The following is an 18,955-nucleotide window of genomic DNA, read 5'->3' on the forward strand; positions in this document are numbered from 1 at the left end:
CAAAGTTATGCCCTTTGGTGTACAAAGTACCTCCGTGAAGATGTATTTTTAGGCCCTCTCTTTCATCGTAACTGGCATCCTTGAGGAAAGTGTTTGTGGATTTGGCATGAAAAGTTAACAAAAAGTCTTTTACTCTGGCATCGTTTAAAGGGGAAGGCTAGTAACTGATCGGTGGGAATCAGTGCAAATGCTGGGAGATGATTGTTCCAATCCTTATGGGATTCATTCAAGAGTACATTGTATATCTATTGTTGTGTGAAAATTATTTACTTCAGAATGGTCTCATATTCAAGTAATGTGCAGTTTAATGCCCCGTCACTGACCAGGGACGCTTACCTGGAAACATTAAACTGCACATTATACTTGAATATGAGACCATTCTGAAGCAAATAATTTTCACACAACAATACTCTTGAATGAATCCCATAAGGATTGGAACAATCATCTCCCAGCATTTCCAATGATTCCCACTGATCAGTTACTAGCCTTCCCCTTTAATGCATATCTTTTAATCCTGTAGTGACATTTTTATGCAGTTTTTCATGACATGTTTGAAATCACTTCATACAAGTATGTGTGTTTTGCTCTATTTGTTTCATTTTGTGTATGTGTGTCATTATTTTTTGTTATTTTTTGGCATTCATGAATTCTGGAATAATTAAACACATAAAAAAAGTTACAAAATTATAAAAAATGAAATGCTAGCTTAAATTCATTATAGCACAGCAAACATAGTCGATAACCTTTTTTTTTTCAATTCAGAGTGTATATAAAAAGCTAATCATGTGAGTAGATTTACCATAAAAAGCTTTCAACGAGAGCAATATCATTGGCCAATCCTATGATAGTGAATGTATTTTTTTTGCAGTATCTTTTTTCTCTTTCTTTAGAGACCAAGACATGAAAGAGATTATGACAGTATCTCACTGCAAATCTACCGGTGAAAAGATGTTCACATTTCTTTTTGATGGACACACTATATAATTTCTTTTTCCAACTTTATGTAGGTTAGATGTATGATAAGATTGTCCAATGATGAATATCTTTTCCCCCGTCTTTGATCTTGCAGCCATACCGTGTAACAGTGACCCTTGCACTAATGGAGGGACTTGTGTGGCTAGTGGGCCTGATTACACCTGTGACTGTAGACCTGGATTCACTGGGGATGACTGCTCCATCGGTAAGCAAAGACTAGCTAACAAATTCAGATTGCTTTTGTTTCCAACATATTTTGTTTTTAAGTGCCAGTATTTTGCAATCAATGTTTTCTGTTTTGGAAACAATAGTTGTTTACAGTCATCCATGATGGCTGCTTAATCAAGCAGAGTATACAGAGTATCTAACATATTATGATCAAAATGATAAATGAGATTGTGACATATTGATTCAGTTTGTGAAATCTTCACAGCTTTCATACCCTTAAAGCTCCATCACATCACTAAGATATCTCTGTGAAAGTAAGTAGAATTACTACTCATTTTTTTTTCCCACTCTCTCCAAGTATGGCATTGTCCTGGGCTCTGTTTTATGAAAGTAATGTACCAAATTGTTTCATTCAGTAGGTTAGAGGATTTAAAGATTGTCCTTATTTATTTTTTTGTTTTGTTTTGTTTGGGGGGGGGGAGCAGGAGGGAGAATTGATCAAGCGTTTGTGCAAATAGAAGATAGGTATGAATGTAAGCCTCAATTTTGTTTGTTTGTTATTTGTTTTGGTTGTTTATTGCACCCAATTGCAGGCCCGGCAATGAATATCTGTTTCTAAGATTAGAACTTATATGTATTACATTTACCATCATGATTCTTTTGATTTTTTGTTTTTTGTTTTTTGTTATGATTGTAGGTTTTTACAATCCTTGTTTGAGCAATCCCTGCCTGTATGACGGCACCTGTGTGCTGGTCAATCAGAACACTGTCTACCAATGCGTCTGCACCTCTGGATGGACTGGCTACAACTGTGAGACTCCATGTGAGTATTACCTTTATAGAGAATTTTATAAGTTTTGAGGTGTTAGCTGAGAGCTACATGTAGGACAAGTCAGTTAATAATCCCACGTAGGGAACGATGATTTGTGAAAATAAAGTACAGTGTAGTAGATCTGAGCAGATATGAGGAATGATTAAACAAAAAATGATATTAACTTATATCTGCATGGCATCTCATTTCCACTTATAATTAGCTTTGTTGGTTTTATGACAGGAAAATCTTTTACTTGCTTTACAAACAGTACTTGTAGTATCTTTATCCCAAATTGTTTAGAATTGTTTACTGGACAGATCTCTGTAGGGTTACACTTCTTGAAGTACTGATTTCCTTCCACGAAATATATTCATCATCAGTTCTCAGTGCTGAACAACATCATGAAGCCAAACACATCTAGAATTGTAATCCTCTCTGCTTCAAGACTTGAAATATGGTTTAGAGCACAGCAAGCTGTCTTTGCAGTCAAGACCCCTTCATGAGTGAAATGTCATAAAATTGCATTATGATACTGGCAAATGTTTTTGCGAGGATGGGTGTAACCTGTTAACGGGCATATTCACTTATTCCAGCTTGCATACGTAGTTTCATCTTATCATCATCATAATTATACATAGTCAATGAAAAAAAAACAGGGCTCACAGATGCATGGACTTGTCTTGTCTGTTCTGATTTTAGCTTGCATTCATCAACAACACTAGAATATTAAATCGAAGAGCAATGAAGAATTTAGTTCCAATTTGTGCACACTTTGTTTATCATTGTATTTGTACAGTATTTCTCTGCTACAGGTTGAAGTGTATATGATGAGTATCAAATAAGTCAACAAACAAGAGATTGTAGTTATATCCCCGCCAAACGAAGTTTGAAGGGGGTATATAGGAATCAGCGCACGGTCGGGCGGTCGGGCGCTCGGTCCGTTGCAAATCTTGCGTTCGCGAACTACTTCCTCAGTTTTCAACCGATTCCCATAAAACTTGGCACAGATATGTGCCTTGGGTTGTAGATGTGCAAGACATATTTTTTGGCAGTACCCAAAAGTACGTTGCCATGGTAACGGCATATTATGGGCAAAAATGGGTACAAATCTTGCGTCGCGAACTCCTCCCACAGTTTTTGATCAATTTTTATGAAATTAGGTACAGATGTTCATCTGAATATGTTAATGTGCAAGACACATATTTCCGCAGTGGCAAAAAGTGCGTTGCCATGGTAACGGCATGTTAGTGGTAAAATATAGGGCAAAATGCTTCATGGCAAAACTGCTTCATCAGTGTTCTTCCAATTCTCAAGGAATTCATATTGAATGTTTGTCTTAGGATATAGGTCAGCATGACACATTTCTTGACAGTGACAAAAAGTATGTTGCCATGGTAACAGCTCACATATTATGAGCCAAAATGATGGAAAATTTTGTGTTGCAAACTACTCTCTCAGTTTTTGCCCAATTTCCATGAAACTTGGTACAGATGTGTGCCTTTGGTTGTAGATGTGCAAGACGCATTTTTCGACAGTACCCGAAAGTACGTTGCCATGGTAACGGCATATTAATGGCAGAAGATCAAGGAAAGATCTTGCGGATTTAACTACTTCCTCAGTTTTTTGACCAAAGCTTATGAAATGTTGTTTTGACCAAAGCTTATGAAATGTTGTTTGGCGGGGGTATAACCAGTCGCTGTAGCGACATTTCTAGTTTCATTTGCTTTGACTTGAAAATGTTTTTCCATTTTTCCTAATCTCCATGTCTGTCTCTTTATCTCTCAACACAGACGTCTTTGATGCATGTGAGAGTTTTCCATGTTTAAATGGCGGAGGCTGTTCCAATCACGTCTCCTTCTACACCTGTGACTGTTCCTCGGCTTACTATGGAATCAACTGTGAAAATTGTGAGTAGTATTTTGCTAATCGCAAGCAAAAGTCATTACATGTCTTTGCAAAATACCTCTAATCATTGGTTAAATGCATGGCAACACTGATTGTGTATGACACACACAAAAGCTTCATAGTATGTGTGCCAGTACAAGTCAGTCTTACTTTTATGATCTGCAGCTACATTGTACTACAAAGCATAGTTATCTGTGATTTGCAAGTGTGATACACCAGTGGATTTGTTCAGACATGGAGCCATTCTCAAAGAAGATTAAAGTTTACTCATTTTTGTTGGTCAGCATAGACCTGTTTGCTTCTCACTTATTTGATATTACAGAAAGCCTTTTATTTTTATCATGAGCAAAGATTACAGTGCATGTCTCATTTGTATAATTTGAGCATGTATATCTTATATATTCATGTGTAACTAGTTACTCATTCAAGAACTCTCCAGTACAACAAAGGACACATTTCCATGTATTTATCAAATGAGCATTTATGTAAAGTTAATATATGTACTGCAGAGGACAATGTAAGAACAACATTCTGTAGTGCATAAGATTTATATGAGTATCCTTTATTTTGAGTATTAGAACAGTCCCGTAATCAGTCAGTTCATTGAACAAATAATTAATCCTGTGTCCTGTTAAATAGCCTTGCAAACAGCAACCACAGGTGCTTTTCAGTAGAAATGAACAATCATCACAAGTCAATAGCTTGCCATTGACTTGCATGATAGTACAATGTAGTTTATATCAATTTTGAATGGTATCGGCTACTGCTGTATATGCCGAAAAGTTTGTGAGGTTTTTATTTTTGCAATTTTCGTGAGTCTGGTGCTTTTTGCGAAATTAAAGACACACGAAAGATAATGACTCTGATCCTGATATGAATGTGACACACGTGTACTCATGTCTCCGTTCAGTACAGGACTCCATGATCGCTAATTTAACCACTTGTGAAATCATTGGGAGGTCCCTGTTTGCGAAAATTTAGACTCGCTAAATATATGGCATATGCAGTATACATATTTACATCTTGTATGACAGATGTGAAAATGCTTGCTACAGTAGTTTGCTATGACAGACTTCTTATAAAATCACATTCACAATTTTGACCATTCCACAACATTTGCAAATGTAGAATTTGTCTTACGATGAGCCTTCTTCAATTTGGAATACTTTTTTTTTGTGTGTGAATTGTCCCTCACAGTGAGTCCATGCTGGAGCAACCCCTGTGCTAATGGAGCAGCCTGCTCAACAGCATTTGCCACTAATGGAGTTGCTGTCTACCAGTGCAGCTGCCCAACTGGATATGTTGGAACCAACTGTGACGCAGGTAAGTGCACGTTAACGTTCTCATTACGTGTTTACAGTGCATGTGCATGTAGCAAATGTATGCCTCCATGTGACATGAGTGTATACCTGCATGTGCCAATCTTGTATGTAGATGGTAAATAGATATCAAACATTAGTTCCACTAATATCCACATGCTAATCTAGTTTACCAGACTTTTGTCTGAAGGGGGATGTGTTGAGGAGAAAATACTGAATTCACGTATTAAAAAAAAAGAAATATCTTTTTATTGCATGTTCATCCATAAATGTGACCGTGTGCATCACAAAACGAACAAAAGTCGCAAGCCTTGATTTTACGTGAGGACTCAAAAAAGGTGAAATGGTTCAACAGAGTCAATCTTAGGTTTTTCATATTTTCTGAAAGTCAGGCTCCTTCTTCTACATTATTCTTCAGTTTGGTATCTTAATATGAATGGAAAAGTGTGTTTTTAGCAGTTTTTCTACAACCCTTTTTGGGGAAGAGTAGATTGATCAGGTATGTCTTAAAGGCCGCTTTTCATGTCTTGAAGTCCTTTGCACACTCTGCACTCACTCTCAAGTCTAATAACTTTTGAAAGGGTAATGCTACTGCTTTGAAAGTTAGCGTTAATCATGGGCAGAATGTTCTAATAGAACATGCTCAATTTCAGCTTAATCTGATATTTGAATTGAGTTATACATCATTTTAACCCGTTGAGGACGGACTGATTTTGCTACAACAAGCATTTCCCATAGACACCTGCCCGAGTTTACTCGGGACTCGTCCTCAACGGGTTAAAGCTTAGAGTCTGCTCTTTCAGAATCTGCCCTTAACTAAAAATCCATGTCTGGCGACTTTTTGTTGGTTTTTGTGGTGCAGGGTCACAAACTGTGTATAATTAACCTTCAGGTTTGAGCTAATGAGTGTGTGTGATTCTTAACCATACATTGCTGCAGCTGCTGTTTCCTCTGTCATTTACTCCACTGTTGTACACTGTCTATGCCAGCTGCGGGGACTCCCCAGCTGTGTTGAACTCTTCCTCATCATCTTTTTCTCATTGCTCTCCTTCTCCGAGATTTTGCCTGTCAGATCTGTCTTGTTAATTGTACAGATTTTGCAATTAATCTATGAGGAGGACATGTAAGGATTAAACAAATTAATTCAATGAAGTAGATTATGTCCATACAGTGCATATCACATAATTTATATTAGTTTACACAATGTGCCTTCAGTAAATCTAATACTGTTTATACGAATTCCTGATATTCAAATCTTAGACTGCATTCTGCACATGCATCTATGGTGTGTAGAAATGTTCATCTATTCATATATGTGACCCGCTACAACAAAAGGATCCGAAAGTCGGGGGAGGACAATTTTCTGAAAATGGCATGACATTATTCCCTGACTTTTCTCCTTAAATTTCATATATAATACAACTCATAAAAGTACTCGGTTACGGAGATATAGATGATTTCATTAGCGCATGTCAAGAAGTTGAGGAAATCAGAGTTTCGAGAAAAACGCATTCAAAGTTTTCCTTCCGACGCTATCATGATCAAGGGGAGGCGAGACAGTTTTCACCGATTGACAATAAAAGGCATGCTCCTAGCAACTTCCGCGATGTTCATTCAAGCTTAGTGCCAGCGGTCTATGCATGACCAATCAGTAATCACGATGCCACGCACTGACCAATAAGATCACTCTCTCATTGCTAGGGGCGGAGTCTAGCTGCGGCGCTAAATCCAAATCTTCGGACATGTTTCTGTTACGTTGAAAGTCGGAGAATCATGGCCCAGAAAAATGCTGATTTCTTGCCTTTCTTTTGATCATTTAGTTTCGAAATTTCGGCAGATGATAGACAGAACATTAGACTACAACATCATGGCAAAAACAGAAATTTGATTGTACTGACCAATTTTGATGATGTGACTTCAAACTCGATTTTCTCAGCTCAGCCGTCAGCGACTTTAGGATCCTTTTGTTGTAGCGGGTCACATATTTCTTTGCATACATCATGGGAGATGGTAATGATTTGTGGGATTTTCCCCTCTCACTAGTCAACCCATGTCTGAGCAATCCTTGCCAGTCAGGAGGAACATGTAACATAGTTACTGTCAACCAGGGTTTCATCTACACCTGTGACTGCCCACTGTACTACCAAGGCACAAATTGTGAAGTCTACAGTAAGTCAAAAGCTACTGCTGCCATGCATTGATGCATTGTTCTGTTTTGGGCATTTTTGATAGTTAATTTACTTTTATTTAAGGTGTGAGTGTCATGCTGGTATTAGAATGTAACATCTATATTTATGAAATACTGTATACGCTATATATTTCGCGTGGGTTTTATTTTCGCGAATTTCGCGAGTCGGGAGCTATTCGCGAAATTAACAACACGCGAAGATATTACCTTCCAAAATGAATCCCTTGCCTTGACGATACGAACATTTTACGGCTTACCGAACAGACCATACTGGCTAAGCTTGTTTACGTACATATAGCATGTCCACGTCTAACTACTAGTATACACAGCCCACTTGCTGTGGTAGCATTCGTTGCTAGTAAGTTGAAAATTCACACTTTCTTTGCCACTTTATATTTTCTCTGGTCCCCCAATCGCGAATTTAACCACTCGCGAAAATGTGTGACATCGGCAATTCGCGAAAATTTATGTACACGAAAATTATAGCGTATACAGTAGAAAGATATATAGAAAGAATGTGTTTTGATAATCAGTAGTAAATGAAGGGAAAGAGATGCAACATCAATTTAGAAGTTTTGTTAATTCAAGATTTCTCCATCCCTTTGCTTTTGCTTCCACCAAACTCTAATGAGTGCAGACAATGATAATGTGCTAGATTTTGAACCGGTCTTCTGAAAGTGCCATGAATGTCAACAAAGGCCAAGATCAAAGTCAACAGTAAAGAACAACAGTCCTTGCTCATTCTTTTAACCCATTGAGGACAGGCTAATTTTTTTACAACATGCATTTCCCATGGACACTTTCCTGAGTTTACTCGAGACTCATCCTCACTGGGTTAAGGACAATTTCAAATACATTCAACAATAGCTGCTTTGATCGTCGTGTGTGCATCTTTTTTTCCATAGCTTTTGATCCGTGCGACAGCAACCCGTGCTACAATGCTGGAACGTGCAACAACCTTGGTGGTCACGAGAACTTTGTCTGTATCTGTCCCCCTGGTCTAGAGGGACCCACCTGCCTCCAAGGTGAGTACTATGTCCTATTTTATTGTCTTGTTTCGCTGTTTCTTCGTGCCATCGTCACTCAGGAGACCTCTTTGTTCACGTGAAAACTTTGGAGGATGAAAAAGGATTTTCCACATTTTGTCAAAGAGGACCATTTTGCAGTACAATGTATGGATATTCTGAGCTATGGTTGTTTTAATGTGATGCCTATTAAAGAAACCAGAGGATTTTTTTTTTTTTTTTTTTTTGACAAGCAAGTATGGGACTGACTGCTTAAAGTCCTCTCTAAAGGTTTTGACAATAAGGCTGAAGTGCCCTGTATAGAATTGAAAAGTTTTTTTCACAGAGTGAGCTAACTCCTTTTTAGTGAAGTTGAGACATTTGCAATTAAAGCTGCTGAAAGACAAAGAGAATAACTAGAAATATGGGATTTGTCTAATCATAAATTCAAGAATATTCTGTGTAATGTTACAAGTAAGGTATCGCTAGATAGGTTTTATATTGCTCTGTCAATGATGAACCTATTTTTAAATGTTTAAAGATGGCGCTTACATAGCTCAATTTGCAATGAAAGTCTTCAATTACAACTACTGCTCTCAAGAGACTTGAATCAAGGACCTTATTATTGATAAACCATGGTCATTACCACAGGGCTAAGGTCTTCAGTAAGTATTCTTAATAGCTGTCGACATGAATAAGGAATGGATTGGCTTTGCAGTGGATCAGGCAGTCTGCAAGATGTAGACAAATATTTTAATTCTATTTTATATACATGTATATTTCTTCCTCACATTCATTTGTCAATTATTTTTTGTTGAATGTGGTCATGGCCCTTGAGGAGATTACTAGAGTATTGTTTTTTAGGGTAAAGATTTAGAGATTTGCAACAATATAGGTTCATCACCTAAACTTGTGAAATACAAGATTATAATCAAACCCTCTTCAGAGGGGATTGACAAAGTATACAATATGTCTGTGTTGTCTTTCTAAGCAGTGGGGATGTAAACCAAATTACATACAAATAGAAGCATTGGTATTCTGCATGTTGTGCCATTGTGAGGTTAAAAAAAATCACTTTCAGTCTATTTTTATTTCAACGATTTGTGTACTAGTCTCAAATCCCTGCACCAGTTCACCTTGCTTGAATGGAGGAGTGTGTACCAACTATGCTGCATACTTTGAGTGTACCTGTCCTGTTGGGTACAGTGGGGACACTTGCAATATTGGTGAGTCCAAAGTAATTTCTTTTTTAATTTTATTACTTTTTCATTTTCATCTGATCAGTATTGTTATTGTTTTCACTGTTATCACTGTGAAATTTCATCATGATGGTAATAATTGTTATTATTTGTGTAACTATTCATTATTTATTATCATCATCATCAGCAGCAGCACAATTGTAGTAGTAGTAGTAGTAGTAGTAGTACATGTAGCAGTAGTAGTAGTAGTAGTAGTAGTAGTAGTAGTCGTAGTAGTAGCAGTAGTAGTAGTAGTAGTAGTAGTAGCAGTAGTAGTAGTAGTAGTAGTAGAAGTAGTAGAAGTAGAAATAAGTGTGGTATTGTAATTACTAATCGTTAATTACTAATCATTGATTTTAGTATCAGTAGTAGAAGTGCACCACTTCAGTATCGTCGTCGTCGTTGTTGTTGTTGTTGTTGCTGCTGTTGTTGTTGTTGTTGTTGTTGTTGTTGTTGTTGTTGTTGTTGCTGCTGATGTTGTGTTAACTTTATTTTCCCCCCTCCCATGTTGCAGTGCAAGACCCTTGTACCAGCAGTCCATGTCAGAATGGGGGATTCTGTCTCCAGGCACAGGGTGTCTACAGCTACACCTGCATCTGTCAAACTGGTTACACTGGAACCCACTGTCAAACATGTAGGTAGATTTTATCTCAAAAGTGGAAAAGAAGGTTGTGTGGCACTGACAATTGTAAGGATAAGAATATACATTTATATAAACAACAGCAACCACAAGACACATCAAAGGAAGGAATTAAAAAAAAATGTGGTGGCAGCCACAATTTATTGACAACAATGTCCAATTTGTTTTCATGAGGAAAGCAAAATACATTTGTAAGAATTACAAAATGACTACATGTATATATACTATATTTCAGGAGAGTGTTAAGACAGTGCATTGGTCATGTAAAAGTAGCTAATACATGTTTAGTTTATTTTTAAAGGGATGGTATGGTTTTGGTTGAGATTGGGATTCAGGTGTTGATTATTTATGAGATAATTAGAAGCTGCTATATGAAGTATTAGAGATCATACAATACTAAGAGGAATTAAAAGTTTATTTGATGAAAATTGGTTTTGAAATGACTTAGATATCCAAAAACAGAGACATCCTAATAAAAGGTGGGTCCCACCTTCTTATACTTTGTTTTTTGATATCTCAGCCATTTCAAAACTGATTTTCATCAAATAAATTTTTAATTCCCCTTGAATTATATGCTCTTTCATATTTCATATACAAGTGATTTCTAATCATCTCGTAAAAAGTTAAAATCTTAATCCCTATTGCAACCAAAACTATACCATTCCTTTATATCCCAGGGAGATGTTGTATTATGATGAAATATTTTCCCGGATAACAGTTATGGTATTCCCCGTGGCAATATCAGTGGTAATCGTGACTCTTTAAGTAACCAAATTCTACATTACATTTCTGTCATTTTATTTTTTTCATTCCTTGCAGTATTGAATCCGTGCCTTAGCCTCCCGTGTGAAAATGGAGGTGTGTGTACACACATTGCTACACAGTATGCGTATCAGTGCGTGTGTGCGACTGGCTATGATGGGGTCAACTGCCAAATACGTAAGTAGATGAACTCTGATCTTTCAAAGGAAATCTTTATACTCAGCGTGCATTCTTATTTCAGTACCAGTGCTGTCTTTATGTGTTTATGTGTTTGTGTTTTTACATGTACCTGCATCTCTGAGCTCCTCCCTTCTATTACAAGTAGATCACCTATCAAATATCAATTTGAAGATTGTTACCTCTGCCAAGGAAGGAGGTTATGTTTTCATCGGCATTTGTTTGTTTGTGTGCAAAATAATTTGTGAACTTGTGAACAGATTTAGATGAAACTTACAGGAAAGGTTGAGAATGACACAAGGAATAGATGATTGAATTTTGTAGTGATCTGGAAATTTGTATGCATTTTATGAAAGATTTTCAATATTTTGGCAGGAAGGGTCAACGAACTTGGGAGTTCAAGCCGGGCATTTTTTAGGTATTCCTACACGCAGTAAAGTGCGTGTTCTAGTTTCTGCAAGGGCGATGTACGCCGCGCAGCTGGAAATGATGACGTAACAAAAGGCTTCGACATTGGGAAGTTCGGCGATTTTCAGCATGCATACGTATGTGTAGAAATCACTGGAAGAATAAGATCAGTGGTGGAAATGAGCTGCTTGGCAGAGGTCTGCACTCTCAGAGTGCTTCTCTAATTGTTCATGGTATCAATCTCCTGTGGGATGTGTAATATGAACTACTGAACACATTTTCTTTTAATATTTTTCTCATTCTCTCTCATTGGCTGATGTTACCGTTGTGTTTCATCTTGTGGCCAATGACAGGGCTTGATCCATGTGATGCTGATTACTGCCAGAATGGAGCTAGCTGTGTTGCTCTCACTACAGGCTATGGCTACACATGTGCCTGTACGGAAGGCTTTACTGGTGTCCACTGTGATATTGGTGAGTCAGTGCTTCTGTGATATGCCATTGATCAACAGTTGGGACCATAAGTTGATGTAACAGCAATTCATTCGAACTGTGCTGAATGCTACTTTGTATGATAACAGAATTATGGAATGCCGGTGTTTGAAACGTTTAAATAAAGACAATATCTTTTCCTCTTAAAATGATAGCATCTCATGTGTTATTATTTGTTTGCCAGTGAAGAGCAGTTGTTTTGAGGGCTGTTGGTTTGAATGATCGAGGAAAAAAAGGCTGGCCTCTTGTGTTTGCACACACAAATGCACTGGCCTGATTTGAGTTATTACACTTGTTCCTTACGGAACCTGGTATACCAGGTTTCCAAAATGTAGACAAGATTATCTGCATTTTTGGCCTAAATTCATGTTTATTTGCTGATCAGAAAAAATGACTTTCATCAAAAGAGTAGTTTCTTTTACCAATACTGCCCCCCCCCCCAAGGAAAAACGCAGTATCTACATCCAGCTCCATTTCTCAACAACCGAGATATTCACCATTTTATGTTTTTGCCAAAGCCCCTGGAAAATACACTCTTTTGAAAAATTCCTTCATTGTGGAATTTTAGTCTATCTAGCTACCAATTTTCCTGGAAAATATCATTTTGTGTTTTTGTTTCGTTTTTAAGTTATTAATGAAAATGTAGATACTTTGGGGAAACCCCATGCAATTGACTGATTTCCCCAAGGAAAAACGCAGTATCTACAATGGAACGAATTTCCCCAAGGAAAAACGCAGTATCTACAGCGGAATGACTAGGGCTGTAATGTGATGCTACATGGCCTAGCCGCTAACTAGCATCTAGAATACTAGATCTAGATCTGGATCTGGATCTGGATCTGTTACTCTGAAAAGCTCAGGTTGAGCATCACTCAGAACGTGAGATCTGTACAGTCTAGGCTAGAGTCTGTCTAGACCAAAATAAATCTAAATCGGATGTCTGGACCTAGATCGATCTAGACTAGGTAGCTCTAGTTTTTATATCGTTTATTCTACTACTAGGCTGGTTACGTAGCAGGCTACACAAGTCTACAGCCTCAGGCTATGCACGATACTCACAGAAAAAAATAGCCTAACGGTTAACGTTAGAACTGCAGAAGGTTTAGTCTAAGCCCTACACTAGACAGGACTCTTTAATTAGAAAAAAATAAATCTAGAACCGGTCTAGATCGAAGTGACATCCGCTCTCTAGGCCTATTCCTTCTGGATTGAACCTAAGTTTGTTATGTCATGTAAATTTGTAATGTAACTTTTTTACCTGTAACGCTAAGTTGTAGAATGCAGCATGGAATCATGCATGCATTTTACGCAACCCAGTCTCACTAGGGTCTAGACACTGTCTAGATCCGATAAGAATTAAAATACAACTTATTCTTAACTGTCTCTATTTTGTCCATTTACCGCGTTACCGTGGGTAGGCCCCTACCTATTTTTCACATGCTATCATAGGCCTAATCTATTTTCAACTAGATCGCTGTCTATGTAATTATAAGACAGTATGGTATGGAGTAGATAATTGAACATTGACACTTCACTAGCGGTGTTAGAGTTAAGAATAGGATTCTGAGTGGTTAAGTTTTAGTCTTAGACTTCTTTCTTAGTTTTATAAACAGGCCTGCCCTAGAGTAGGCCTATTCTAGTCCTAACAGTTACACTACATCTTTCTTTAGACTTTCGGAATACGGACCCTGAAAGTTCTGATTAACGTTAAGTCTAACGTTAGAAAAGAGACGCAAGACTCAAACGTTACTGTCTAGACAAGGCTTAGACTTGGACTTAGATCTAAATAGAGTCTATACATAGGGTCTAACAATAACATGTTAGTATAACGCGACGTTTATCCGATACAACACAAATAGATCTAGATCTAGGTCTATTCTATAATTGCCTTTCGACGAAACTTTCAGATTTGGAGCCTTAGGAATTTTGACAAGGGTCTAGGCCTATCAAAGTTACTTCACAACAAGTTAATATTGAAATAGTACGGAAGATGTTCATCATCGAGGTAGAATATGAAAGAAAAGCTGATCGTTTAAATAATCACACGAAGCGAGGTAAACATGCGTTTGTGTTTAGAACTCTAACGTTACCTCGCTTCGTGTGACAAACATGCATTTGTGTTTACCTCGCTTCGTGTGATAAAACGATCAGCTTTATTCTTTCAATATTGAAATAGTTTTGAATTACTTACTCATTATCTGCAGATAAATTTTTCTTGAGGGCTAGGCTCACGAGTAATTTTCCCCGCGACAACATTTTGTTTTAATCCAAGACTATTACACACTCACACTGTATGCTGACTAGCTGGCCGGGCCCTGTGCTGACTGCATGCTCAGTGCAGCTAATGCAAGCTGTCAGTGTTGTGCTGTATTGTTTAATGTGCACTCAGTTAGTCTTAATCTCACACTGTGTTTTATATTAGGATCACGATCTCATCAAAATATTTACTAATCAATATTGTTTCGGTTAGATATTTTGAACATTATGTTTTATTATTGAGCAAGTGTATCTAAAGAAAGTAATTTACGTTCAAATTACAGAACAACCGGCATATATAAATAACAGTGTCTGGTGATTAAGACTAGCTTTGTAGATACTGCGTTTTTCCTTGGGGAAGTATTCATCATGTAGATACTGCGTTTTTCCTTGGGGAAAGTGCAAGTTAAGTGTAGATACTGCGTTTGGCAGTTACGGAAAAGTAGCTTTCCAAACATTTTTTCAAAAATCTGAATATGTCATATGAAGAAGGATTGCCCACTGACTATATTTATGCAAAAAAGTGAAAATCGCCAAAAATGTTAGATACTACGTTTTTCCTTGGGGGGGCAGAATATGTGTTCTTTTTCTGTATCAAAACTGTGATTGTTTCAGTCTAATTTACCTTTTTTAAACGTAATAGTGCACTTTCTTTTCTTTTTTACTATACAGTGTAAAACTTGTATGAAGACATGGTGTAGCAGTCAAGGCTGAGTTCACTAAATTTTGTCTTTCACTGACCCCATTCGGATGCCCTTATAGTATATAACAAAAGAGCCCAGCACATGCTCTATTCGCATCTCTCATCCTATTGATATTTCGCATTGTCACATGGCATACAGGCAGCATACAGGCAGTGCAGCAAATTGTGGTAAATGGAATGCATGCACTGCTTGACTGCTTTCGCACAGGCAGATTGCCAACCTATCTTTCCTTGTCAACGGATGAAAAGAATCTGGGGGGGGGGGCATGGAAGGTTCTTGGAGAATTGCAGGAAAAGCAGCTAGGTTATTTGGAACGAGTCCTGAGTATACTCTGGCAGGGGTCTACAAGAAATATCAAATCGTCCTCAATGGGTTAGTACTTGCTGAATCATTGACTAAAACACATAATAACAAGAATAGAGTGGTCTGCTACTGTTTTTCTTTCCTTTTTATTCTTGAAATGAATTAGACTATCATCTATCACTCATCTATCACTCTGAGAAAAAGTTATTTGCATTATGGTCTACATTTTCTTGTAATTTTTCATAAAATCTAGAACTGAGCCCCTGTGACAGCAGTCCCTGTGTGAACGGAGGGACCTGTTACAGATCCCCATCCAGCTACGCCTACTACTGCAGCTGTGTCCTGGGTTATGCTGGAACAAACTGTGATACACGTAAGCCCAGACTGACGTCTTTTTTAGTATACAAATATTGTATTTTTATGAGTGCCATGATTCTGAATAATACATGAGCGTACAAGTTTATCCGTTCTATTCAACGACACAAAACGGAGTTGAATAGAATGGGTAAACTTGCACCGAATGTAATATTCGGTACGATCGCACGAATGATAAAGTACTGAATATTTGTTTCCATATAGCACATGATATAGGCCTGGTCTAGACCAAAATAGATCTAATGTTAAGCCTATCTAGGAGGAAGACTAACAGTTAGGCCTAGATCTAGATTTGGCTCTAGGTCTTGAAATGGGTATGCGTATACATCAGTGCCTTAATACGATCATACACAAGTTTAGTGTGTCCTAGAATCTATTGCACTGCCTTTAAGAGTGAGGGTGGGATAGCTGATTCTTCTGAATGTCATGTGACCCACATTCGTCCAATCAGATGGCAAGGATCTATACATGTGTTATATGCTAATATCTTGACTAAGGTCATGTTAAGGGAAAACCACAAATTACCACACTTCCGTGGCCATTATGCCTTATATTTTGTTTGTAGTTTTTAAAAGCATAACCTGAGAATGAAGTTCTTCCCAACTGACATTTCCTTTGATTGCATGAAGTTAATAACAAATAGCATGTTGATCTATCCTATACCAATCAGAAAAACAATGGCTTGAGTTCCTAGGAGTGTATATGAGTAAATATCAGCAGCTGAGAGCCAGAAGGGCACTATTGCATTCTAAGATCTGAGCGTAAATAAAAACAAATGAATCAATTTTCTTGAAACAAAAAAAAGTTTATTTGATCAAGGTGGAGAGATTTATAAGCATTGTTCCCGATAAAGGGTAAAATAGCCCCATTATGGTTTTGATTTTTATCTTCTCACTGAAAATTAGAATAATTTAAACTCAACACCATAATGTAGAAGAAATCAAGCTCTATAGTATGAGACCAAACTCAGTACCACCCAAAATGGCGATAAAGCCTTTCTGGTTCTCAGCTGATGATATTTTGTATTTGTGTATTAGTTTTGCAATTTATGACACAATACATACACATACAGATAAATACAGACAAATACATGATGCAACACTGCAAGTTTGTGTATTAATCATTTGTACAGTGAATACAGGGTTATGGATACACCAAATTCCTAATCATTTTTGTAAGTTGTACACAATGTACAAAATCTTGTAGGTGCACAAGATGTGGTAAGAGCTTGTCAGTAAGTAATCAGCTTACAGACAGAAATCTTTGGGATTCCCCCCCCCCCCCCCCTCAAATTTGGTCGTATATATGAAGAGGTTTATTGCAAAACAAGTTGACTCCATCTTGTTTAGCTACTAGATATTTGTGATTAAAGCTGCTAAAAAATGGAAAATGATTAGAAAATCCAGCTTATCTAATCAAAACTTGTAGAATAATCCTTTGTTATGTCACAAGTGTGGTTCCTATTACTGGAAAAGTTTCATTTTGCTCTCATCTAATGATGCAGTGTTTGAAAATGGCGCTCTTTGCAATAAAATTCTTCATTTCTTCCCATCAGCATTTTAACATCATGGCATCTCCTGTGATACAAGTGTATTTGCTTGAAAGTTACGTTAATCCTGATAATGATGTACCACTGTATTGTACCAACCAAACGCAGGCCTTGATCCGTGCCAGAGTGCACCGTGTCAGAATGGAGGTGTTTGCATCGGCAGCGACAATTCCTATGCCTACACCTGTGGCTGCCAGGCTGGTTTCAGGGGCACGCATTGTGAAATCGGTGAGGACTTGATTTACATTGGATTCTAAAATGCTTTGTTGACATCACAAGTCTCCTTTAAATGACACTTCTCATTTACTCTGAATGCTTTCGTTAAAGTAACTTTTCTTGATCCCATTTTATTGATTGCTCAGTAATCCAATTTATTAGTACTAGATAGATAAGTGATGAAGTAAATTAATTGATGTATAAACAAATATTGAATAAATTCATGAACGAATGAACTTGAATTGGTAGATAAAATGTATTTGTAAATATACACTTATAAATGATATGAAGTATGGTAAGGCAGAATATGAATTAGTGAAGTTAATGGTCCTTGTAGTACATACAAAGCAGTTGACTCAGGTGGTAAAGCTTTCAGACTACTGGAAAGATACCCCACAATGTTTTTTGTTTTTTTTTTATAATCTGCAAGTAAAGAATGCAGTATTTTTTTTTCATTTCTTTTATTTTATTCAGAGCTAGATCCTTGTGAAAGCCAACCCTGTCAGAATGGAGGCTACTGCTATAAATTCCAGGGATCCTATAGGTATGGCTGTGTTTGTCAATCAGGCTACGAAGGCACAAATTGCGAAACTGGTAAGTGATTCTCTGTGGTTTTTAAAATCGTTGGCTGAGAATGATAAGGGCATTAAGGTGCCTCGAACACTATGGCTTTACTGGCAACTTAGCGCCCTTATCATCTCACTCGAAGAAATGTGCATCCACAATCTCTGTTGAATGAAGTAGCCATCTGATTGTTCTCGTATTTGTAGCCAAATCACAGAATGCCCTACACTTGCGTATCCCTGTGGGGCAACCAGAGAGGCATTGGTTTTAATTTCAGCATAATATATTGACTCTACGTTTGGTACATATTTATTTACCAACAGATTGATTTGAACACTCATTTTTATGCTCAGCAATACTTAGAACAGTGTACCAAGCACTAATGATGTGTCTGATCTGAATAATGATTGAAAGTACATATTATTATAATTACATTACTTGGTTTCGCAGTCAGACTTTGAAATATAATGTACATGTATGGCCTGTCTGTGTGTGTGTTTTTTTTTTCTGTTTTATTCCTTGGCAGTTCATTGGTTTGTTCTTTTTCAATATTCCTCCAATCATAGTTCAAGATGCCTGTGTGAGTGCACCTTGTCAGAATGGAGGGATCTGTGTAAGGAGCCAGACAACCTACTCTTACTCATGTATTTGTCAGCAAGGCTATGAGGGCCCACAGTGTCAGACAGGTAAGTGCAAAAGATGTTTTGGGGTAAGTTTTCATATATTTGATAACATTTTAATGATACGTCATGCAGAGATCAACCCCTACTACAATGTATCTTCTCTGGTGGTCTGTTTTGGCCACTGAAATCAATGATTGTGAAATTTTTGTGGCGTGAAAGAAGACGACATAGAAATTCATTTATAATTTAAGCTGCTCGAACAGGAAACAACCCTTG

General features: G+C 37.4%; 1 protein-coding gene across 1 annotated transcript in view; it reads left to right on the top strand.

The window, feature by feature from the left end:
* LOC140234424 (uncharacterized) overlaps window positions 1-18,955 on the top strand; it is a 101,553-nt gene that overhangs the window by 57,176 nt on the left and 25,422 nt on the right. The window contains exons 32-43 of the mRNA XM_072314469.1: window positions 1,070-1,180; window positions 1,841-1,966; window positions 3,748-3,864; window positions 5,060-5,185; window positions 7,225-7,350; window positions 8,275-8,394; window positions 9,486-9,599; window positions 10,126-10,245; window positions 11,071-11,190; window positions 11,952-12,071; window positions 15,606-15,725; window positions 17,385-17,504. Of these exons, the coding sequence (XP_072170570.1) occupies window positions 1,070-1,180; window positions 1,841-1,966; window positions 3,748-3,864; window positions 5,060-5,185; window positions 7,225-7,350; window positions 8,275-8,394; window positions 9,486-9,599; window positions 10,126-10,245; window positions 11,071-11,190; window positions 11,952-12,071; window positions 15,606-15,725; window positions 17,385-17,504 (1,440 nt within the window). The remainder of the gene's footprint in view (window positions 1-1,069; window positions 1,181-1,840; window positions 1,967-3,747; window positions 3,865-5,059; window positions 5,186-7,224; window positions 7,351-8,274; window positions 8,395-9,485; window positions 9,600-10,125; window positions 10,246-11,070; window positions 11,191-11,951; window positions 12,072-15,605; window positions 15,726-17,384; window positions 17,505-18,955) is intronic.

The sequence above is a fragment of the Diadema setosum genome, chromosome 10, assembly GCF_964275005.1.
Source record: "Diadema setosum chromosome 10, eeDiaSeto1, whole genome shotgun sequence".
Taxonomy (NCBI): Eukaryota; Metazoa; Echinodermata; class Echinoidea; order Diadematoida; family Diadematidae; genus Diadema; species Diadema setosum.